Raw genomic sequence first — 23,213 nt, 5'->3', positions numbered from 1 at the left:
TGTAAGTCAGTTGTAACGCCTGAATTGCACAGGGTTTACAAGACTTGTAGGTGGACTGTGTTTTGCAGATGTAACTGGCTGATGTTTCAGATTCTGTAGTTGGTACTTACTGTTCACCTGGACAGCTGTTTATGTAATAGTTGGAAGGCAGGTATTTTCCTTGTTTCTTGAAAGAAACACAGGGAAGTTACATTGCTTTTTTTTTATTTTATTGCTTATTTTTTATTTCAACCACTAAATCTCACCATGAGCTGCTTGGCAGAAGTGAAAAGAGTGCCACACTTCTGCTGTTGTCCTTCCAAATACCTCACTGAAGTGAGCCCCCACTGCATCTCTTTCTGTCTGTGCAGTAACACAGGCATGGCTGGCTGTTCCCAAACAATTTAAATGCTGTTTTTCTGCTGCAGAAAACCCTTACCAGCAGCTGCCCTGTGACTGCCACGGCAGCATGCCTGGGAAGACAGCAGTGCTTCTTGGTCCTCTCTGGTAAGTTCACATCACAGGACACATTGGGAGAGTCACTGCAGGAGTTCTGAAGCTGAGCTGTTCACACCATAACCGTTTTTATATTAGCACTACAAAAGGAGGTACAGCAATCAGGAGGATCTCAGGAAACTGAATGCAGATTTAAATTTAGTGGGGAGTTCAGATTTTCCTTTTGTTCAGACCAGTTAATAAATAGTAACACTGTTCAAGTTTTCACATTCATTGCACTTACAGAATATAGCCTGCATAGGAGAACCTGCCTGTGTTCCTCTGTTTGCCAGAAGTAACTCCTGTTGTGGAGAATTTATTCAATAAATCATTACATGTGCTGATAGTAATAAATACTACATGGCATGTTAATTAAGATTTGTAGAAACAAGAATAAATCTTGTTAAGTATTTTAGCCATTTCAGATCAGTATTAAAAACGGTTGGCAATCGACAGTACCTTTCTTGTAGGGTTGAATGACTTTCTCAACATCTTGGGGCAGAAATAAAATGACTGGTTTTGTGATCTTGATTTTTTAAATTATTTTTTTAAACAAGACCAGTGTTGTTGTCATAGCAAAAAAATCAATTCAGCGTAACATAATTGCCAATCAATTTGCGCAAGAGAATTTTGGAACAGCTTCCATTAAGAAGCCTTAACTTTTGACTTCTCTTGTGTTTTGTAGGTCAGGAGCCCTATTTAATACTGGATTCCTCAGGAGAATGCTCCTGGAGGCTGTGCAGTATGGCTTGGATGAAGCTCAACCACTTCTGAAGACATTAGTTTGTGAAGCAGAGTGCACAACTCTGAAACATTTTTCTACCCACAGTCCTGGTGATGAGAACAAACAAGGTAAGAAAAGGGGCAGCCTGTTCACAGAGAGGACTGGCTTTGTGGTGATTTTTAGAGATGCTGATCTGTGATAAGTTACTTAACAGCAATGTATCCATAGATTTGAACGCATTATTGAATAATTGAATTATTTCATTCTGTGTAATTAAAGCATTTTGCCACTTAACAATGGAATTAATTTTGCCTTATAATTGTATTCTAGAAGAGTGTGGCGTATATATTAAAACATCAAATACTTCTCCAGAATCCTACTTAGTACATGGTAAGTGGAGCATTTTGGTGTAGCTTTTTTTATATTTAACAGTATTGCACTGTGGAGTTTTTTCCCACCCAGTACTGATTTTATTTTATCTTTATCCAGAATCATATTTATTGGTGAAATCAGAATGCCAAATACTCTATGAAGGCTGGTTTAATTTACTTGTTAATACTGAAAATGGCCTGTTGATTAAATTCAGGCCCGATTTTGCAAACACCAGCTTACAAAAGCAGGCACACAGCTGAAGTTGCTGCATGGCTTTGTTTTTGTTTGTACTGTCTGAGGCTTTGCTGGCGTTTTTGGGGTGCCTGTGAGTACTGAGTGGTTTCTGTGGCCTTGTTGTGGTGCAGGCAAGAGGAAAAGTGAGGAGGTGCTGCGCGGTGTGGCGAAGCGCCAGCGGGCCGAGCACAGCGCCGAGCAGCCCCCTTTCTACTACAACGTCCACCGGCACAGCATCAAGGGCATGAACATGCCAAAGTAAGTGTGGCTTCACCTTCCAGCCTGGTCTGGCACTGACACACAGCTTGTTCTGAGTCAGCCCTGACAGCACCACGTTCGTTCTAAATGCAGGTGTTTGGTTTTGCTGCCTTTCTTCCCAGGTTAAATAAGTTCCTGAACTATCTGTCAGAGGCTGGATATCGCGTCAGCCGAACCCACTTCGACCCCATGGGAGTCCGCACCAACGCGCCCCTGGCGCAGTTCAAGACTGTTCTCATGAAGTACAGCACTCCTACCTACGTGGGGGCACAGGCAGAGGGCCCTGTGCATCTCCCTGGAGAGATCCAGGTAGGGGAAGAGGTTCCAGCTGCTGCAGCAATCAAGGTGGCGGAGGCTGAGGTAGCAGAAGATGATAAATCTGGGGTTGCCACTGCTGTGTTCACAGAGTCCTACCCCACTCACTGTGCTGCTGAATAATGCAGATGGGTTTGTTCATCAGGATGTTAGAGACTTCAGCACACCCTGTTCCAGTAAGCCACTCCTTTCTCCCAAGATGGAGTTTGACCCTTTTGAGCTCCCTGTTGTACTTCAAAGGGACAGTTTAGACTTAGGTAACAGAACTTAGCCCTGATCCCAGCATGGCTGTGGTTGCAGAACCAGCAATGTGGGCAGGCTGTGGAGTTACCTGCTTTTATGCTCACTTCCTTTTCACACTGAAGCATGGAGGCTGCTTTCCACTCTGTCCAAGCCCTACTACCAGCACAGCATCCAGGAGGTGGGACAGGGACAACAGTGTTCAGTATTTTGGAATATGACATTATTGTGAAACAACGTGTTCCTAAAATGCACCATTCCTAAAGCCTGGCTAGCTATGATCCAGAGAGTGGGCACGTTCAGGTAAGGTAACAGCACAGGATAAAATGCCCTCTGAGTTAAAGCCAGGCAGTCCTGCCTGGGTGCAGCTGTTGCTCCAGGTTGCACATGTAACTCTGCATTCAGGTCTGTTTCCAGGGTTCTGCCTCCAGGCAGGAGCTGATCCCAGGAGAACAGGAAGGAGCGGTGGCATGGCTGCTGCCAAACTTGTTTGTAACCGAATTGTAGTGAATTGTGTAGTCACCCTAGGTAGTTGTCTGCTCAGAGCTTACAGTGGTTGTGTGCTGCAGAAAGGTACAGGGACAAGGGACCACAGTGGGCGTTCAGGTGAAGTTTGTGGTGAGTTAATAGTAGCTCTGAGCCAAGATCTCTTCTGTGAACAAGCAAAGCTGCCAGGTGTTGGCAGTTCTGGTTTCCTTAAATATATGGCAGCATTCCAGCCAAATGAGCTTGCCTTTGTCCTTTCCTTCCCTCACACTTAGCTGTGGTATCTCTATGTATTCCACTTGAACAGCTGTCAGCATTTCTCCCAAGTTTGGTGTTCAGCATGGCCCCCAGTGTTAGGTTTATCTAAGAGCAGAATATGAGGGGTTATCCTTACCCATCTCTGAAACTGTACAATAGAAGTAACATGACTAATACACTCTGGATGATGCAAAACATCCTATGCTCCTGTCAGGCCAGAAGTTGCTGCCTCTTCCATTCTCTTCAATTCCAGATTGCTTTGGTGGAGAGTTATTCTCGAATTTCAAAAAGGAAGAACCCACTGAAGAGTTATTGAATCAGTGATACAGCAACATTTCCTTGAAAAATGTACTTATTATTACAGTTCTTTTTCAAAAATCACCTGGAAACACATTGGAAAGCTAAATGGAAGGAGAGAATTTCAGGATTCTAGTGGCATTTTTGGATTTTTAAGTGGATAGAGTGTTGGCAGACATTGCTTGCAGGTAACATACTTGTGTTAGTAGAATAAAAGCAGTCCTGAAGTCAGTTACCTGGGGCAAAGGATTGTTCTGATTACAGTAAATTAGGTTAAAAAGAAATTTTAACTGAAGCCCCTTGTGGGAAATACTTTTGATTACTCTTGAAGCTTCTTGTAAGAAGCCAAAGGTATTCATTATCTTTTCCAAGCCAAGGCAACTATTCCCAGGTTGGAATAATTGGAATTCCCAGGTCTGGAAGGGCAGAAAAAGTGAAACTCAGACTTGGCTATACAATCTGGGCTCTTTTCCTCTGCCAGAGAGTTAGAAGCTGTTGTAATCTGGAGTGGGGTTTTGCCTGTTGTCAGGGACCAGCTGAAGGAGTGTTTGTAACTCAGGCCTCTGGGATTCTCTTCCTATTCAGCAGTTGTCTCTGCTGTTGACCAGGTAGGGTCAATTACTGCCATTACTGTAGGTTAGAGTCTGGAGCATGAGACATCTTGTTCCTCCTTGCATGGATCCACATGGCCAGGAAGCTTTCTGGAAGTTGAAGCTGTTCAGAGGCAATTTGGATAAGCAGTGGTGGCCCAGAGAGCAGCAGGATCTCAGTCAAGAGACTGTTCATGTTCAGTGCATCTCAAGAAGCCCTATACTGGCCATACTCAAGCATTGCCTCTTAACTCAAGGTGCATCTTCTGGTTAAATGTGGTGAATATAGAGAGACTGCAAGGAAAGGAACAAAACTTGATCTCTAAATAATGCACCTCAGCTGAAAGGGTTCATTACAGTTGCTCTCTGCTCCTATTGACTGAAGCTGCCTAATAGTTAAATACACCCAAGGTTGCTGGGTTTAACCTGAGTGCTATGAAAAACCTTCATCCCCTTCCTCAGGCTGCCTGATCTGGTTGGAACAGCAGCACCTGTGACAGGTCAGTGGAAGAGCTGATAACCTTCTGTGTGCCCCTATTTCTCACTCAAGGCTCAGGAGGTGAGCTGGTCTCAGGGGTCTGTAACAGCCACCACTGATGGAGCTGAGCTGCACCTGCACAGTGCCAGGCATGGCAACACAAACACAAACACTGCCCAAAGGGGTCCTTCATCAACCACAAGAGGAAGTAGCACTGCAATTCCCAACAAGTTGTTGATAACATTTTTGCTTTTATTGTCAATTTGAGCGTTTCAGTGGGACTTTAGTTGGATAGGAGATACTTTAGTAGAATATTAGGCTTACCCGTACGTAACACACATTATGTACTTAGAAAAGAACATGGCTTTAAAAGGGGGAAGAATAATAGCATTTTGAAAATAAAATAGTTTATAGCACTAAAGAGTCACAGTGCAATCAATGATTTAATCAAACAACTACATTATATATATAATATTTAAAGAACATAAATATTCAGGAAATTCACTACAACATGAAAATAAAAGCTTCACATTCTCTCACGCTTTTCAAAAGAACTGGAGACAAAGTGACAGCTCCTAGACAGACTGCTCAGCTTCACAACACTGCTCTTGCTTAAGGGACTGTCCCTCCCCTTAGCTCCCCCCAGGAGGGATGCTGGCACTAATCTAGAAGTTCTCCCCAGTAACTTTAAAGCATTTAGCACAGCCACTCCCCCACCCCCCATTATATTCCATGGACATGCACTACAGTCTATACAGCAACGCTTCACAAAGTCAGCAAAAACAGGTCCCTAATAGCTGCCCCTCTGTGCTCTGAGGCCTGAACTCTTCCATTTCATGTCACAAAAGCCCAAGGCTCTCCAGTCAGAGGAAATAATTAAGTTACTCAAAGAAGCCGGTGCAGTTTCCACAGCGGGATAAAGCTGATCTGAACAGCAGCCAGAAGGGACAGTATTTACAAGTGCTAGGAAAGCCCAGAGCCAGGGAAGGGCCAAGTCCTTCCCAGGAGAATCCCCGAGCAGCAGAATACTTTTGTATCACATGCCAAAGCCAGTGGGAGTTCAGGCAGGACACAGGAGGAGTGTAAACCACACCATGTGCAGTAAAGCCTGGTGCTTCCCACCTACCAACTATTAGCTTCAAGCCTCAGGGGCAAACAGGGGAGGGTTCATCAGCAAGTCTTAGAGCAAAGGGAACCTCGTGGTGATAGCTTCCCTTCAGACAGGACGTGGGACAGGTCAAGCTGCCCCCTCAGAGCCACAGCAAGGTCCAGAACATGTACAAGGGCTGCACATGCAAAATGACCAGCAGCTACCAGGCCTGACAGCACAGCCCACTGCCACGCTGGGAAATGAGCCTAAATGTAAGACACTAAATGGTAAACTTTGTCAAGTACTGAAGTTGTCTTCCAAAGTGCTAAGCCATGTTTGTTAAAGCTATGGCAAAGTAACAAAAGCAGAATCTTGGAGCAGCTTACAATCAAAGTCTTCCCTACTCACCTGACACTGGGAAAAGGTCCCTGCTGGGGTGGCACAATTCCCCAAAGCAAAGCATTTTGATGGTTGTATTGCTGGAATTTAGGGGATTTGCTTTAACAAAATAATTTTCTGAACAGTTCTTTACAGCACATTCACAACAGAGATTCTACTCTAGGGAACAGAGCAGGACTATGAAAAATCCAGATTTCCTTCAGTTCAGCTGTGAGGACAGGACAACGCTGCCAGGCAGGAATCAAGACTGGCATGTCCTGCATAGGGAAGAGTTAGGGGTTTGGGGTGTTTGTGTGTTTTTTGACTGAAATAGCCATTAAAAACAAAACCAAACCAATCTGATAAACCACTTTGCACTGAAGTATTAAATTAAGCCTAGTAAACAGCAAGATTTTAAAGTGTCAGTTTTCTCACTGCAGCTCTCTTTGGAATCCTAGAATCCCAGGATGGCTAGACTTGGAAGGAACCTTAAACACTGTTCCAGTCCAAGCCCCTGCCATGGGCAGCAATACCTCTCACAAGATGCAAAATTCACCTTTGTTCACAAGAAAATGCCTTAATGAACCTTTCCTAAGGAATCAGATTACCTCTAGCTGCAAGACTATCCCAAATCCATTCCCTACCAATCATTCTTCAGATGGATAACAATCACCAAATTCCAACATTTAACACATTCCTTGGCATATGCTACTATTGAACAGACTTCCTTGGCCACCCAACACTCCACACTTCACAGAGGCTACTAATAACTGTGTCCGATGGAGCAGAAATCCAGATTTACCTGGACAAAATGAAGCCATTCCAAACCGGAACACTGGATCAGATATCATGCATTAGGAACAAAAAAAGCATCTCAAACACTGGAATGCACTGGAGGTCATTTAGTCTCCTAGGGAAAAACCAAAAAACTCAACCCAAAGACTAAATTAAATACAGCCCAGAATACTGTCTAGTCATATTACTGAGTATAGTGAGAGCGCCTGAAGGCACCACATGTGTTGTCCATGAAGATACTGGGGGTGCCTTATTTTAATATTAAAGAAGTCATAATTATAAAAAGAGTTAGTTCCATCCGAGTTTCCCAGCACTTATTTGTGCTCCTTGGTGGGGGCATAGTACAGTTCCATGGGTTTGTTCACTTTCCAGTACTTCTCACTGACCAGTTCCAGGGAAAAGGACCCATTTAGTACCTAGAAGAGAACAGTAAAATGGGAACAAATGAGGTAATCTGGTGTTGTGCTGTAAAAGAGGCTACTTAAATCAATGCTTAAATGTGTTGACTTGAAGGAATCACCAATAATGTGGCACAAGTTACAAGATAAAAAACATGCAAATTCTCAAGTGAAGTAATGTTTTTCCCTCTTCAATTTTTATTGGAGAAGAATGGCATAAGCCAGGTCATTGTTGGTGCCATCACTGCATTTTCCCCAAGTAATTTCCATGCCTCCTTTTCTACCAATCAAGTTTTTACCAAAAAGCAAGCGATCTGCTGCTAAATAAGCTGGTGCCACGAGTTTTCCCCTGAGGCCAGCAGAGTTTTGAGCAGAGGTGCATGCAGGGCTCGGTGCTTACGGTGAACTGGCCGGCGGCGGTGGCGATGTAGATGGTGTACTGCTTCTCACTGGCCGTGTCCAGGTTCATCTGGTTGGACTCGCCTTTGCTCCGCAGCTCCTCCAAGGCCAGTCTCACTGCCAGGTACTTGGACAGGTGATCAACCGTGGCATTGCCCGAGGTCTTGATGTACCTGCGACAGCAGCCACACAGATCATCGATAATGCACAGCAGCAGCTGTGGGAAAAGCCATCTGCAATGCCCCAAGTGTTAAAGGTCAGCTGTGAAAAGGCCTTTAGAGACAATTCCCAGCTGAAGCTTTGCACAGATTTACACACATCACAGAGAGATGTCTCATCAGCAGAGAAAGCCAAGAAAAGACCCGAGGAAACACCAGAAAACTACTCTTTGCTGTGAGTCAAAACTTGCAATCTGTGCTTGGACTGGATTAGGAACAAAAAGAGTCAGAAAAGCTGCCAGCCAGCAAATCCTACTGACACAAAGCTGCTCTGGAAACTGCTGACACTTATACAAGGTTTGTTTATTCCTAAAGAATCTTAGAGTAAGTAGAAAGGGGCTGATATAACACCATCATCCCACTACTGAACTGCAATGCTAGAAAACCTTAAAAACATCTTTATTTGTGATCAAAGGCTTAAAACAGCTTGTGGCCCTATTTTTTGTAATCGTTGAGCAGTAACATCTACCTGACTAAGAACAGAAAGAAGGGGAGAGTGTTTATTTACATCTGGCCTTGGCACAGGTTGCCCAGGGAAGCTGTGGCTGCCTCTGGGTCTCTGGAAGTGTCCAAGGCCAGGCTGGATGGGGCTTGGAGCAAGCTGGGATAGTGGAAGATGTCTCTGCCGTGGCAGAGGGTGGCACTGGATGGGTTTTAAAGTCCCTGCCACTTCATCCTGTGGTACAGTTAAACAGGATGTGATATGACTGAAGTAAATTGATGTTCAGAAGCCCAAAGAAGTGATGGAAGACCGATCACCAGGAAACAGCAGCAGAATACCTGGAGATGGCAAGGGGCCACTGACCTTGTCTGTGCACTGTCATCATTCTCCATGAGGGTGGGGTGAGGCCTGAACACCAGCTCGATCTCACTGGCCCCATCCATCACAGGATCTATGGCCACAGTGGTGTTGTTGTTGTCCAGCTCCAGCCCAGAGTCATCCGAGGTTTTGGTCCTCTTGTTGCTGGGCCCCGCTTCCTGGTTGCTGTGTGTGGAGGCGTTGCTGCAGTGGGAGCTGTCGCCGTTGTCCTCGGCCCCGCTGCCATTCTCAATCTGCTGCTTCTTGCCCCGCTGCAACCTGGCCACAAACAGGCAGAGATAAACCCTGACCCATCCAGAATCCAGCCAGGTCACAACACACCTCCTCCCCAAGTAAGCCACGTGCACATGCAAGCACTGAACATTTCAGAGAGATTTAAAGTTAAAAAAATTACTAATATTAATTCTTTAGTAGAGAAATATACTCATAGAAAGAACTATTCATTTTTTCATGTCCCTCAAACAACTTTTAGCTATGTTTTAAGACTATTTTAACTTCACACAGCTGTTTTTCTGGCAATTGCAGACCATTATTTTCATCCAAGCATGGATTCACATGTGATTAGAATTATTAAATCACACCATGCTTTATCATGCAAAGTTTGGGGCCTCTCTCCCAGCTGGCTCTCTTAGGTTTAAATGCACATCTGGAATTTCACCACCGTGTAAACACCACATATTGCAGCCTGTGAATTAAGACAAAACTAAGCCCCAAATCCTGGTATTCTGCGCATTCATTGGCATGTAAGGGCAGAATTTTGGTACAGGATTTATGGTGTTATGGTTTCTTATCTAAGACATGACAGCCATAATTGGGTAAAGCTAAACTGAAGTTTCTATCAGGCTGTCACAGAAGTCACAGGGAATGATACAGAGATTTCTGACAGTAGATAAAAGGTTAAAAATCCTTTTGCCAAAGGTTAAAAATCGTTTTGGCAGATATCAGTGGAGAGGAGAAGATTCTCAAGCTCCACAGGGCATGAGGACAGGCATTGTATTTTTAGCCTAAAGGCAAATGAGGTGATTATGTACCTGTTCATAGCCTGAATCTTTAATCCTTCCTCGATGCTGTGGCTCAGGGCTTGCTGGTTGTTGTGCTTGCTGATCCTGGCCAGCACCCTCTCCTGATGAGCCTCGTACTCATCCCGGCTCGGGTAAATCTTACTGATGAGTGCGTCGAAATTGGGGTCTGGCCGCAGGGATCTTTTTGAAACGAGCTTTTTGCGACATGTGGGACATTCTTTGTTCCTGGACATGGGCAAGGAGGAAGCAAACAACACTTAGCTCTCCAGCAGTAACAAAACTCTGCCCTGTTGCTTCCATTCTTGGTCAAGGTGCTCGCTAAGACTCACTACTTATAGTAAATCTAGAAAGGGGCTTCTGTCTCTTGACAAATCAGGTAGCTGCAGATATTTAAACAAAGATCTCAAACATATCTCTCCCTGCTGCTCTTTTATTTTAAAGTATGTTTGAACAAGCTATTTAGACTGAAGAGATCAGAAGTCCTACATTCCCTTCTCTTCATTTTCTGGATAGATTTTTACCTAGAAAAAATGGATGCCTAATGGAAATTATACTGAGGCATAGTCTTAGGAGGAAATTCTTCCCTGTAAGGGTGGGGAGGCCCTGGCCCAGGGTGCCCAGAGAAGCTGTGGCTGCCCCTGGATCCCTGGCAGTGTGCAAGGCCAGCCTGGAGAGGGCCTGGAGCAACCTGGGACAGTGGAAGGGTGTTCCTGACCATGGCAGAGGTGGGACTGAATGGCCTTTAAAGTTCCTTCCAAGACAAACCATTCTGGGATTCTATGATTCCATGATTTCTAGCACTCACAAGACACATAATTTGAAATGGCTGAAGGCCACGTAATTTGAAATGTATTGTTAGGAAAAGGAAGAATAAGGGAAATGAAACCCATTTTTGTCAGCAATGTGTATTTTTGCTTTACTGTTACTGGATCTAAGGGACAAAAAGAATAGAAAAAAGGACTTCAACTCCTTGTAAGAAACAGAATTATGAAATTATTTGTCATGAGGAAGCAATTTGATCTGTCTTCCAGAGATGGCTGAACATGGAAAAACAGGGTTTAAAAGGTGTGCTGCACATTCAGAAACTCCCAGTGCACTGTCCCACATCAACCCCTGACCAAGGACACTTCCACCTCACGTGCAATGGACTGTCCAAGCCTTCTTTCCTCCACAGTGTTCATCCCTGCCCCTGGCAGCATCCCATCCCTCTTCCTGGCAGTGTCCCATCCTTGGCAGTGTCCCCTCCCCAGGCCTTGGCAGTGTCATCCCCACCGCATCCTGGCAGTGTCCCCTCCCTGGCAGTGTCCCTTCCCTGTCCCCTGGCAGTGTCCCTGGCAGCGCTCACACACCCGCTCCTGAGGGCAGTGATGATGCAGTCGGCGCAGAAGCGATGCAGACACTCCTTCGTGGTCATGGTGTTCTTGAGCATGTCCAGGCAGATGGGACACATGAGCTCACTGTGCAGGCTCCTGGGGGACACCACGATTTCCAGGCCATCTGTGATGGCTTCCTGGCAGCAAAGAAGGGAAAGGTTCTTTCCTGGGATTGAGTTCCTTCCTCGTGAAGGCGGCATGTTTTACTCAAGGGAACACAGCAAAGAGACAGGACAAACACACACAGCACACAAAACCCCAGTGCTGCCAGCCCTGCAACACACAATAAAAACAAGGAGCTGCTGGAGAGGGTCCAGGGGAGGCCATGAAGCTGATGAGGGGTCTGGAGCATCTCTCTGATCAGGAGAGACTGTGGGAGTTGGGCCTGGTCAGTCTGGAGGAGACAGGACTGAGAGGGGACTCTCATTATCTATGTAACTATCTCCAAGGGGTGTCAGAGGATGGTCCCAGACTCTGTTCCATGGTGCCAGTGACAGGACAAGGAGAAATGGCCATAAACTAAAACACAACAAGCTCCACCTCAACACGAGGAAGAACTTCTTCCCTTGGAGGCTGCAGAGCCCTGGAGCAGCTGCCTGGGGAGTGGAGTCTCCCTGTCTGGAGACATCCCAAACCTCCCTGGACCTGTCCCTGTGCCACCTGCTCTGGTGACCGTGCCTGGGCAGGGGTTGGGCTGGGTGATCTCTAGAGGTCCCTCCCAAGCCCAGCAGTCCCACAGCTCTGGGATTACCTGGGGTGTTCTCTGCAGCTCGTACAGACTGAGCTCCCAGGTCTTGCTCAGAGGCTGCGTCCCGTTGGTCTGCACGGCCTGAGACATGGCTGGGGAAAGAAGGGACACGGGCTGAGCACTCAGGTGAGTCTGGCTCAGGATCCTCTCCCTCCCAAGCCACAGCAGCGTGTGTCCAGCCCAGCAGAGGCTCCAGGGAACACCCGTCCCCCCACGTACCAGGCTCTGCTGTGTCACACAAGGATAATCCCCTGCTTGTACCACTGCAGGAGAACTGGGGGAGCTGCTCAGCCGTGAACACTTGGCAAAAATCAATTGAGTTGTTAAACAAAAGTGTCACAGAACTGAGGGCCAGAGAACATGGGCCACAAATGCCACCTGATGTGGAAAATATTCCTGAAACATCCACTTCCAAACATGCACATGGGTCAAGCAGGGTCTGCTTCCAACACTGAGGGGAAGGGCAAAATGAGACACGACACAGCACACCAGTCAAATGTGCTCACTGGAGCACACCACGAGGGCTTTTCCTCCTTCTTCAAAACACATCCCATGGGCTTTCCCATCAGAAGTTTGAAGGATGCTGAAAGATCAAGAGAAACCCAGTCACTGCATAATTTAAATAATAATAGTAATTTTAAAAACCCAGAGAAACTGCAGTGCTGTTCCATCAAAATTTTAGTATTACTGTATGAGATGAGGCAAAATTACCACAGAGTCACTGCAGATGTGAAAAAGTCTGCAAAGAGATAGAAGAAAAAAATATTTCTGAAAATACTTTTATGCTGGGGGAGAGGAGGCATTGCTTCCCATGACTCCAGAAGTGTCTGCCTTGAGCAGGAAAACTTATCCCAGACAGTGGAATGTTTTAAAAAAATAATTGTAACTATGTAAGTGGCAAGACTGCAATTGCAGACCTTTTTTCTAGGTGGAAGAATTAGAAGTGCTTTCTTTTATACCTTTTTTAAATCTGGGTTTCCAGACCCTTCAATTCAGCAGCCAAATGCATTTTCTATTGGCATCTACCACATACATTATAATCTATATTCCAACTCATTAAGTTCTTTATGAAAAAGCCCAAACTCTCTGGAGAACAAGGTTACTATATAAGCTTTAATTAATTGTGAAGGGAAAAGCAAGATAAGCTGTGCAGAGCACTAAATCTACTTTCATCCAGGCACAGAAATCAGAGTTTTCTCATTTGGTATTTTCCTTCTTTTTGAGGAAGGAGGGGAAAAAAGCCCGACATAAAATAGCCACATCCACTATTATGTCTATTAAGTAGAATCACAGAATCCTGGAATACTTTGGGTTTGAAGGAAGCTTTAAGATCATCCAGTTCCAACCCCTGCCATGGGCAGGGACACCTTCCACTGTCCCAGGGTGCTCCAAGCCCTGTCCAGCCTGGCCTGGGACACTTCCAGGGATCCAGGGGCAGCCACGGCTTCTCTGGGCACCCTGTGCCAGGGCCTGCCCACCCTCACAGGGAACAACTTCCTCCAATATCCAACACCAACGTACCCTCTGTCAGTCTGAAGTCCTTCCCCCTTTTTCTGTCTAATTCCTCTCAGAGTCCATCTCCAACTCCAAATTTACTGTGTAAATGTCGTGCCCTGAAACTGCAGTTTACTTGTCACAAGAGACAGGTTCCTCTGAGGGATCAGAGAAGTCCCATGTCCAGTTAAGACCTCATCACCCCAGTAAAGGTAAGAAGCCCCAGCTGCAGACTGAAGCACTGGGCTGTCCTGTCAGTGTTTTATTTCACTTATTCGGTGGTATGAATTTAATGATGGTATTAAGTGACACATCTCAGCAAAGAAGGGAAACACTGTTTCTCTGTGTTCTAATTTCCACTAATATTTAAGGCAATTCCAGGTGTACAGGAAGCTAAGTGCTCCAGGATAAGGATTTTTTCATGCTGTTCTAATAGAGGCCAAACATCATTCTGTGTCTGCACTGGATACCACTCTTGTGTGCTTTTAAAACTGACACATTCAATTAACCATCATTTCAGCAGCTGAAAGAAATTAATGAAGCTGCTAATCACAACCCTGGCCAAAACCTGCTGGAGCACATGGACCAAGACAGCAGAGCCCCAGAGGATCCAGCCTGTCCTAGACAGGAGCCTGCTCTCCACACCCGAGTGAAGGGCTCATCCCAGCAGCTCCTGCCTGTACAGGTAATTCCTCACCTGAACTCATGTGCTGGCTAACACAGAACAGCAGCTCTGGGGCCAGGTCATCACCAAACCCATCCATTGCACAAAAACCACATTAACACCAGCAACCTTAGACCTTTTATCATCATTTTACCTTTATGACTTGCCTGTTCCCTCTGGATATAAGAGGAAAGCAACCAGTCACACAGCAACAGGCTAATTGGGGTGAAACCACATTTACAGAATCACAAAACAATTTGGATTGGAAGGGACCTTAATGATAATCCAGTTTCAACCCCCTGCCACAGGCAGGGACACCTTCCACTAGCTCAGGGTGCTCCAAGCCCCATCCAACCTGGCCTTGGACATTCCCAGGACTGGGACGGGCACAGATTCTCTGGGTACCCTGTACCAGGGCCTGCCCACCCGCACAGGCAGAAATTTCTTCCCAATATCCCATCTAACCCTGCCCTCTGGCAGATTAAACCTCTCTCTCAGAGCCACCAAGTAGCTGTTTGGATTAGTCCTGTGGCCAGAGGGCCATTCTTGTCAATCATAAAGAAAAACACCTTAATCACCTGCAACCCTTCAGACTGACTCAGTCTTCAGGGACAGCAAAAACCCTAGGCACAAACTCCATAATTACAGGGTACACATATCTGTCACAATCAGCCAGAGCTGACTGATAAACCAATGTACTACACCTCAACAAATTTGAAGAAAACCAGTTGGGAATTTAGGAAAGTAAGTCTTGTTCCTGAAATGCTGGAAAACAGGCAGTTACAGGAAGAAATAACAGTAAGGAACACCCTGTCTGAAAGGACCTTGGATCTCCTGCCTGCTCACTGGCTGCGGAATCTATGCTGGGATGTCCTTCATCCAAATGTGCTTGGACAAAAAACTCCAGCAGACTAATATCCACACTTGTTACACACCACATCCACTTTGCAACCTCTTACACTGAAATATACTTAATTATTTACTCCAACGTAGTCATGACTGAAGTAGGGTGGGCATTTGGCTATCCCACTCCTGAAACTGTCCAGTAAAAATAAAATCCAGCTGACAGCACTTAAGAGCAGACCAGTCAGATCTGTTGGCAACCAAAGCAGGAGCTCAGCACCACCATTTCTCTGCTCCTGCCCTTCCCAGCTTACCTTTCACAGGTTTCCACCCTCACATCCACCAAGGAGTTAACAGCTCCTTAGTTCTATTGCTGAAAATTAGTCAGTTCTGAATATATAACTTTTCCTCTAAGCTCTAGCCCAGCACTAACCTTGATGGTGGTCCTGCTTTAAACAGGGAGCAGGGGATGCCATCAGGGATCCCTCACAAACCTGGATAATGCTCCAGAATGCTTTGCAGGTCCTGTTTTAGCCCAAACAAAGGCTAAAGAGCATCTGCAGTGTGGTTGTGTCAGCAAACCTTGAGATCAGAGAAAGGCTGGAATGGTATCAAGCACCTGAAGAGAGAACCCATATACCCAGCTCAGGTGTGACCATAACCACACCACCCCCATTCAACTTTCTGTGAAACTTTCATGAAAAAAAAAACAACAAAACTTATGAGGAAAAAGTTGCATCAGGCTCTTAAAAAAAAAAAAAATACACACATTTTTAGAGAGTATTAAAACCTTAGAAATAACTGAATTCTATTCCAAGTTGTAAAAGGTAAATATTTAGACTTAAAACAGTAAGACAGTTAGACCTCTATTCAGTGTGCCAAATTCAACAGCACCTTCAAACCATTTCAGGGTTTTCTTCCTAAGGATTAATTATTTTAAAAACAGGTATTCATAGTGCAGTTACTTGGAAGTTTAACAGGTTTAGAACTTTAAGTTTAACTCTCTCACACACCATGACTAGTATTTGGAACAGACTGCACATTTTCACAGAGTACTCAACCCAATAATTCATTTCAAATTATTCAATTAAAGCACTCTGAAATTTAAGGTATTTTCTGGTTTTACTTATTGGCTTAGAGCTTGATTTGAAAAAAAAAAAATCCACACAATCTGGAAGACACTATTTGAAGGAATTAACCTCCCCTGTAGTTACCTGGCAGTTCAGATAGCTTTACATCCAGGACAACTGGTACTAGATTATAATCTAGTATGTTCAGTATTCACTCTGAAGTTATGTTCCTCTCTGGATCAAAAATCCCCCAGGAAACAGCCAAATCAGGTTCTGGCTTGGAGCTCCTTTTGTTCCCTGCTGTGAAAATCCCTCCTCAGTGATCCTGAACAGAGATGTCACCGCACCGGGCTGTGCCTCCCAAACTGCCCACCACTCCTCAAAGTGTCTCTTGCTGAGTTTGTATTGCACTTAGTCTAGTTATACCCTGATCTCTGAAGGGGCTAAACTCAAGCGAGGAAGGTTCTGCTGAACTGGGTTTAATTCATTCAGCCATCAGGATTATGATCATCCAATGCCATCCCCTTGCCATGGGCAGGGACACCTTCCACCAGCCCAGGTTGCTCCAAGCCCCATCCAGCCTGGCCTTGGGCAGTGTCAGGGATCCAGGGGCACCCACAGCTTCTCTGGGCACCCTGTGCCAGGGTCTGCCCACCCTCAAAGAGAACAATTCCTTCCCAATAGCCCATCCAAAACTCCTCTTCCAGCTTTACAACCATGTGGCCCTTTTCTCTTATGGACCATGGATCCATGCTCTGTGAGAGAAAGAAACCATCTCAGCAGCCACTCCTGGGCAACAGTGTGGCTGGGAATTAAGAAAGGGATCAGATTCATGCCAAGGCATGATCATGTCAGGGATCCCTGAGCTGGCTTTGATAAGTAGCGTTTAAAAGCACCTGCATCATTACAGCCCTGACTGCCAGCAATGACTTTGTGTCATTCCAACTTCAGCTACAACTGAAGTGATGCTCACTGAAAATTAAACACTCTGACAATCCCAATTTAACAGTGTTTGCACCTGGCTCCCTGCCATCCTATTTTCCTACTTTATTTACAGAAGGAAATGAAGAGATTAACATTCAAATGTTTCAATCAATTATATCAATACGGCCCCACTACGGCTGAGAAAACAATTTAACTAAAATAAAACTATAAAATTAAGACACAAATTGTACATCTGAATAGGTCAGCTCTCACTGAATGTCAGATACTGGGTGACTGGCACAATGGAGAACTTGCTAATGCAATAAAAAAAACTATCTGTAAATACATGAATGGCAAATGTTCCCCACACTCAAGACCGTGCCAAGTTCATTTAAAATGCTGAGAAATCCAAGGTTTGTCACTCTACAAAAAGCAGTTAGCAAAGAGACCCAACCTCAGTGCTGCCCTAGAGCACTCCCAGCAAGGAGGGAAAGATGTATCATTAACTCCAGACCACAGACTCAAAAATGTCCCAAAGCAGTCAATAAAATTGAGGAATGCAGAAAAATCCAAGGCAATGATGCAGTTTAACAGCCCCAACAGTTGGTAACACCGAAGACTTTTTCCCAGCATGACTGTCCCTCTCAGTCATACCACAGCAGGGGTTTGCATTTTCCTAATAACTAGTCCCAAACTCCCATTTTCCCATAAACATAAAAGCATTTTTCTTCAACACTGAAAAAAAAATCCTCCCTTGAAAAACAAGTAGCAACACCTAATGCTGTGATTATGGAATCCCTGGAAGGCTGCTGGACAGATGACATCTGACTGAGGGAAAAAATAATAATGGCATTTCTGAAACCCATGGGCTTGGAAGCACATGGTGTTTTACAGTTTCTTGGCAGTATTTACTCTCCTAAGAAAGTGTTCTGCTTTTGAGGTATGGAATCTTCCAGCTAACAGCCACTCACAATTCCCTGGCCCTGAGATGGATCAATCCATGGAGTTGGGCAGCATTTCCAATCTGGCTGTGAAGCTGCTGCTCCTGGCTGAGAGACACTGGAGTGTGACCTCACACAAACCATCTGCTGTGCATCTGGACACCTCTGGAAGGGCTCCATGAATCTGATGCTGACAGAAGTGTCCAAAGGGAGATAATCCTCCTGGTTTAGATGTCAAGGGCAACAGGGGGAAATTAAGTACCAAATTAAACTGCTGATCAAACTCCAGGCTGTTTTATGAGTGTTGGGAACAGCCATATGCTTCTGGACATGAAACAAAGATGTGATTGATTTTAGGTTGGTGCTTCTCTGTATATTTATAGCAGGAAAGTATAGCAGCATTTAAGCACCCTGAGCCCAGGTACATCCCTCCTGTGGAGCTGAAGCTCAAATTTCAGTTTATTCTAACAAGGTCTGTACTCTGCATGCATCTGGCCTTTTCACACCACCTCCCAGATCACACCACTCTTGTCAATAACCTTTAGCCCTCAGTGTCAGCTCCTCATTCCCAGTTCTGTACCCTACTCTCCTTGACATCTCCTCAGCTAAAAAAACTGGAATACATAAAAATACCATGACATTTCCAGAGAACTATCTATATCATCCGTTCCTCTAAGGTGTCCAGAACTCACCTGCTCAAACTCATCAGATGTCAAACCCAGGCTATTACTAAATTATAAAGCTTAGAATTTTTTTAAGGGTTAATTTGAAAACTTTTCAGGTTTTGGTACACACACACATACACACACACACACACAAAAGCAAACTTTGCCTGCTATTGTAATGCATCAGGCAGTAAGATAATTTTAATCATTAGAGCTCATATCCTGGAACTTAGCCTTTAACATCACCTGTATCTCCTCCAAAGTAGTATTAAAGTATGTTACAACATTAATGCCTTCTGCCAGGAGTAGAAACAAACCCCAAAACTGTTACAGGAACAGCAACATCTCACTGTTGATGTGGATCAATAGATCAGGCAAACACTTGACCTCAAATGTGCCAAAGACCTTTGCCAAGAATTCATATAAAAAGGAAAACAGCCATTACCAAGCTATAATTTAGCCCTGTGAAGCAATAATATTAAGCAGAACTCTGGGGGAGTGAGTTGAATTGTGATTTGATCTGCTGCTTGTTAAATTTTATGCCAAGTTTTTCATATTATGAAGCATGGTACTGTATAGTATGCGTGTGACTACCCAGGTGAGTTTCAAAAATGAAGTTCTTTATCTCTTAAATTAACCTTGGACTTCAGAATTAATAACAGCTGGTAAGGAGAAAAGTCAAATTCCTTTCTAAAATTAATTTCAGTGCTGTATCAGATCAGAACGGGAGGGATAAAGGACTGAAAACTTTTGGGAGCAAACGAAAGTAAAGCCTCAAACTCTAGAAAAGTTGAATCCATCAAGCAACTAAATTGTGCAAACAATTTGTGATATGTGCTGCCTTAGGATATTTTTAATGAGACTTAGTTTTTCATTTTTCCTTGCCCTGCTCTGCTGGCACATTTTTTTGAGGCCACTCTCTTGCCGTGTCCTTGAAGTAACAGCTGCCAAAAGCAAGACCAGAGCACTTCAATCAGTAAGGTAAAGTTTAATCATTTCAGTACCTCTGTTGTGGCCTTTAAATTTTTTGTGCATCTAACAAAAATTCTGTGAACATCCATGTGCTACAATTCAGAATCTTTTGCATCTTCACAAATGCTGTGACTGGTTCTGCCAGAGGCATGTGTAGGATTCCAGGTTCCTTCCAAGAGCTATGTTAGAGAGCCACAAGGATTTCTCTCCCACTTGGCAGTGAAGCCACAACCAACAGTGATAGAATTTTCTTGATGAGAACAAGAAGACAGCTTGGTTATTAATAAACAGAAAATAAACTCCCCCACAACACCTGATAGACAAAAAGACTCAAGCAATTTTATGTCTGATTGACTTAATTGCTGCAATAAACATATAAAAGAAAAACACTGAATTTGGCAAGCAGGCAGCTCTCACCTAAAGCTGGGCAACTGCAAAGAACAATTTCTGTTTCAAGGACTCCCTCGCAAGTAAAACTGTCCATTTTGTAAACAGTACTACAGGAGCAACATTTAACACAGTTTAAACCAATACTTACACAAACCAGTGCAATGTTATCCCAAGAGGTGAAGAATAAAGAATGATTAGCTTTTAATTAGTTAACAGAACACTACTGCTAACTCCCTGCTGTCTGCAACAGAGCTCCAGGATGCACATGTTGGGGGAAAGCAGACAGGGGTAATTCCTAAAATATTTCTCCACTGCAACAAGTCTAAACAGCTCCACAATATCAAATGCTGCTCATTCCTTCGAAAATTAAGAATTTAAGGTCAGCTCTGACAGCCAGTTATTTGAATCAACAGAAAGCCAAGCAAAAGCAAGCTGAGGCTCAACAGCATCTCTTCACCAATCTCTTTATTCTCTGTCTGCATCACTATTAAACTGCTGATCTATTCAGAAAAAAATAGGTAGAGGGTATTTAAGGAAAAAGAAAGTGGAAGGAATTCCTTTACTCCAATGCTTCTTTCATGCATGTTCCTAGAGCTGGTGCTTCAGTAAGAGGAAATCCAGTGCTCCTAAGAAAAATACAACTGAGCAGTCACAGACTGGAGTCTCATTTTTAAAGCTCCTTTCCCTCCTCCCATTACTTTTTTTTTTTTTTTTTTGGTAAGCAAGCGAAAGAGTTAAAAGAAAGATGAAGACATTCACTTAGCCCAACATCTATTTCACATATAAGACTGATAGCTTTCCTGTAGCCTGAATTTCTATTCAATGACAGCAGAGCACTGAAAATGCCAGAATTCTGCTCCAATCACCCAGGAGGCCCAACCAAGTCCATACTCAACCCATTACCACTCATCACTCCTAAAACACAAAGCATCATTGACCAAGGGAAACCCATGCAATTTATTTTGCTGGCACCTGCATATTATTTCACCTCTAAGACGTGACAGAAAGTGCTTTTCTTGGCAGTTGCAGCAAGGGTGGTGCTTCAAAGCTTTGAAGCCAAAGGCCAACAATTTTAGCCACTGAAGAAGTGAAAAAATACCTCCAAAACAATGTCTGTGTCCCTCTATTATCATAAACTTGAATGCAGACAACAATATTATTAAACACTGTGAGTGTGCAGTTATTAAACACTGCAAGTGACAATGAATGGGGGCAGTGAGGTTTAAAGATGCTCGCGATTTGTCTGTCATTGCAGGGAGGCACTGTCACAGTCACACCCAGCCACAAACTTGTACCTGACACTGCAGCTAGTGAAAATTCCTCCCTTCTCCAAACAACTGATAAAGCTAATCCTTCCAACAAACATTTCTAATGCAAAATATACTGCTTATCCGTATCTGCTGCTGTCACAGCCAGTGCCTCTGTCTTCGCTGACAGCTGAATGTCAGCTGAGCTTGACATGATATATAAGAAAGTCAAATTATCTCATTACACAAGTTTTTAATGGAAACACAGATGAATACAAATCAGAGCACCTCTGCAGGGAACTCCTATGACAAATTGAGTCTTTGTCACTGAATGAATGACACTCGATGAAAGAATTCTCCCCAAGCAATAATAATTTCACCTGCACACCAGTCATATTTTTTCCAAACACAAGCAATTCTCTTTAATCCTTAAAAGCCCATGTGCAGTGCACAGTTATCACTCAGCGCTACGACCATTTCCAAACAGGGCAGGTTATGAATTATCATACTGGAAATCATCTTTCTCTACTAAATGTCCTCTGGATTTCTGTGGAATTAGGCACTTGATGCAATTATTTTCCATAGAAGAGGGTCTGAAAAACAAACAGCTCACAAAAATCCCGAGAAGACTATTGCTTAGCGCTTATTTCATATACACACAGTGCCATAGGGCTGGTGCAAGGAAGGCAAGAGCTCCAGAAGAGCTACTGCAGAATGTAAAACTTGGCAAGAAGCGAGTGCTAAATTCGTACAGAAGGCAGCGGGAGCGATGTGGAGGGAGGAGACACATCCTCAGCTCCCGGCACAGCGTCCTTCTGCACCTGCTGCCCCGTGGGAAGCGACATTTTCCCGGGAGCAGCCGGCTCGCTCCCAGCCCAGCTCCCGAGCATCCCGGCTCGCCAGCACCGCTCGGCACGGGCTCCGGGACAGACAAAAGACCGGGAAGGCCGAGCTATAAATCACACCCAGGGTCGCACCGCTCAGAGCCAGCGGGAGAGCTCGGGGCCGTGTCCGTGAGCTGTCCCTCGCCGGGGATGGCAGCGGCGGTGCCGCGCTCCCGGCTGGTGCTGCGGTACTGCGGCCGCGATGGAGCCCTGCCTTCTCCCTCTGCCTGCACACATGCACCTACACATGCATCCCTACGTGCATGCATAGGGAGACAGCCGCGTACATATAGGTACGCGTGTACAGATGGTTATACCCGGCTGTTCTGGGCTCGGCAGCCCCACGCCGGCCCTGCGGGCGGCTCGGTGCCCCGCGGCCCCGCAGCACGGCCGGGCTGGGGCAACGGGGGCTCCAGACTGCCATGGGACCGCTGGGCACGGCTCCTCCCGGACGCCGCGACCCCCGCCCCGCCGGAACAGCCCGGCAGCCGCCCCGCCGCCTCCCGGCCGGGGCCAGCCCCGCTCGGACACCGCGCACAGGCACCCGCGGCTCCGCACCGCCCCGCTGCCGCGGGACAGCCCCGGCGGGACAGCCCCGGCGGGACAGCCCCGGCGGGACAGCCCCGGCGGGACAGCCCCGGCGGCGCGCCCGGCCCGCGCTCACCGCCCGCCGCCGCCTCGCTCCGCGACCGGCGCCGCCGCCGCAGCCCCCGCAGCACAATATGGCGAGCGGCGGCTCCGCAATGGAGCTCGGGAAATAGAGGGGAGTTACATATTCATGGCCGGGGCTGGGCAGGGGGAGCGCGGACGGGGGCGCCGCGCCCGGGCCGCCCCGCGCCCTCCTCCGCCTCCACAGCCTTCTCCCGTCCCTTTCCCGGGATGCGGCCCCGCGTCCTGCGGGGCTCCCTCCGCACCACTGCCCCTCTCCACTGACCGCCCTGCGCGGGCTGAGCTGCACCAGGAGAGGTTCAGGTCGCACATCTGGAGGAATTCTGCTCGGAAATGGTGATGACACATTGGAAGGGGCTGCCCAGGGGGGCGGCGGGGTTGCCGTCCCTGGAGGTGTTTAAGGAAAGGCTGGCCGTGGCACTTGTCAGGCACAGGTTGGCCTCGGCGGTGTTTCGCAGCCGCGGCGCTCCGCGGTTCCGCGGG

The 23,213-nt window shown here is 45.8% G+C and overlaps 2 protein-coding genes across 7 annotated transcripts in view; one reads left to right on the top strand and one right to left on the bottom strand.

Annotated features, from left to right (window-relative positions):
• Positions 1–16,331, top strand: part of TRMT1L (tRNA methyltransferase 1L) — a 27,714-nt gene extending 11,383 nt beyond the window's left edge. For 2 of the 3 annotated variants that reach the window (XM_085586603.1, XM_085586604.1), the window contains 6 exons: positions 408–486; positions 1,160–1,326; positions 1,529–1,588; positions 1,936–2,062; positions 2,185–2,371; positions 13,982–16,331. In XM_085586603.1, the coding sequence (XP_085442729.1) occupies positions 408–486; positions 1,160–1,326; positions 1,529–1,588; positions 1,936–2,062; positions 2,185–2,371; positions 13,982–14,179 (818 nt within the window). In that variant the 3' untranslated portion in view covers positions 14,180–16,331. Of the gene's footprint in view, positions 1–407; positions 487–1,159; positions 1,327–1,528; positions 1,589–1,935; positions 2,063–2,184; positions 3,346–13,981 lie in introns of those variants that run through there. The other variant, XM_021525136.4, reaches the window with a different exon arrangement.
• Positions 4,958–23,213, bottom strand: RNF2 (ring finger protein 2). 4 transcript variants are annotated; one of them, XM_085586605.1, is made up of 8 exons: positions 22,726–22,778; positions 12,187–12,550; positions 11,971–12,059; positions 11,196–11,356; positions 9,856–10,071; positions 8,810–9,082; positions 7,788–7,959; positions 4,958–7,405 (listed from the first exon to the last, which is right to left on the bottom strand). In XM_085586605.1, exons 3-8 carry the CDS (start codon positions 12,055–12,057, stop codon positions 7,304–7,306), a joined length of 1,011 nt encoding a protein of 336 aa, XP_085442731.1. In that variant the 5' UTR covers positions 12,058–12,059; positions 12,187–12,550; positions 22,726–22,778; the 3' UTR covers positions 4,958–7,303. The 4 variants fall into 4 exon arrangements, with proteins under 4 accessions (XP_085442731.1, XP_077641635.1, XP_021380820.1 ...); XM_077785509.2 differs by lacking the exons at positions 12,187–12,550; positions 22,726–22,778 and adding an exon at positions 22,996–23,213; XM_021525145.4 differs by lacking the exon at positions 12,187–12,550 and having other exon boundaries at positions 22,726–22,866.

This window comes from Lonchura striata, chromosome 8 (genome assembly GCF_050655825.1).
Source record: "Lonchura striata isolate lonStrDom1 chromosome 8, ASM5065582v1, whole genome shotgun sequence".
Classification (NCBI taxonomy): domain Eukaryota; kingdom Metazoa; phylum Chordata; class Aves; order Passeriformes; family Estrildidae; genus Lonchura; species Lonchura striata.
This window is presented reverse-complemented; position numbering and strand designations above follow the sequence as displayed.

Excerpts from the sequence above, each read along its gene's own strand:
- RNF2 (XM_077785509.2), bottom strand. The coding sequence starts at position 12,057 with ATGTCTCAGGCCGTGCAGACCAACGGGACGCAGCCTCTGAGCAAGACC. Across the intron at positions 9,083-9,855 it reads AAGATTCAGGCTATGAACAG|GTTGCAGCGGGGCAAGAAGC; the intron begins GTACATAATCAC and ends GTTTGTGGCCAG. Across the intron at positions 7,960-8,809 it reads GATGACAGTGCACAGACAAG|GTACATCAAGACCTCGGGCA; the intron begins GTCAGTGGCCCC and ends CTGCTGTCGCAG.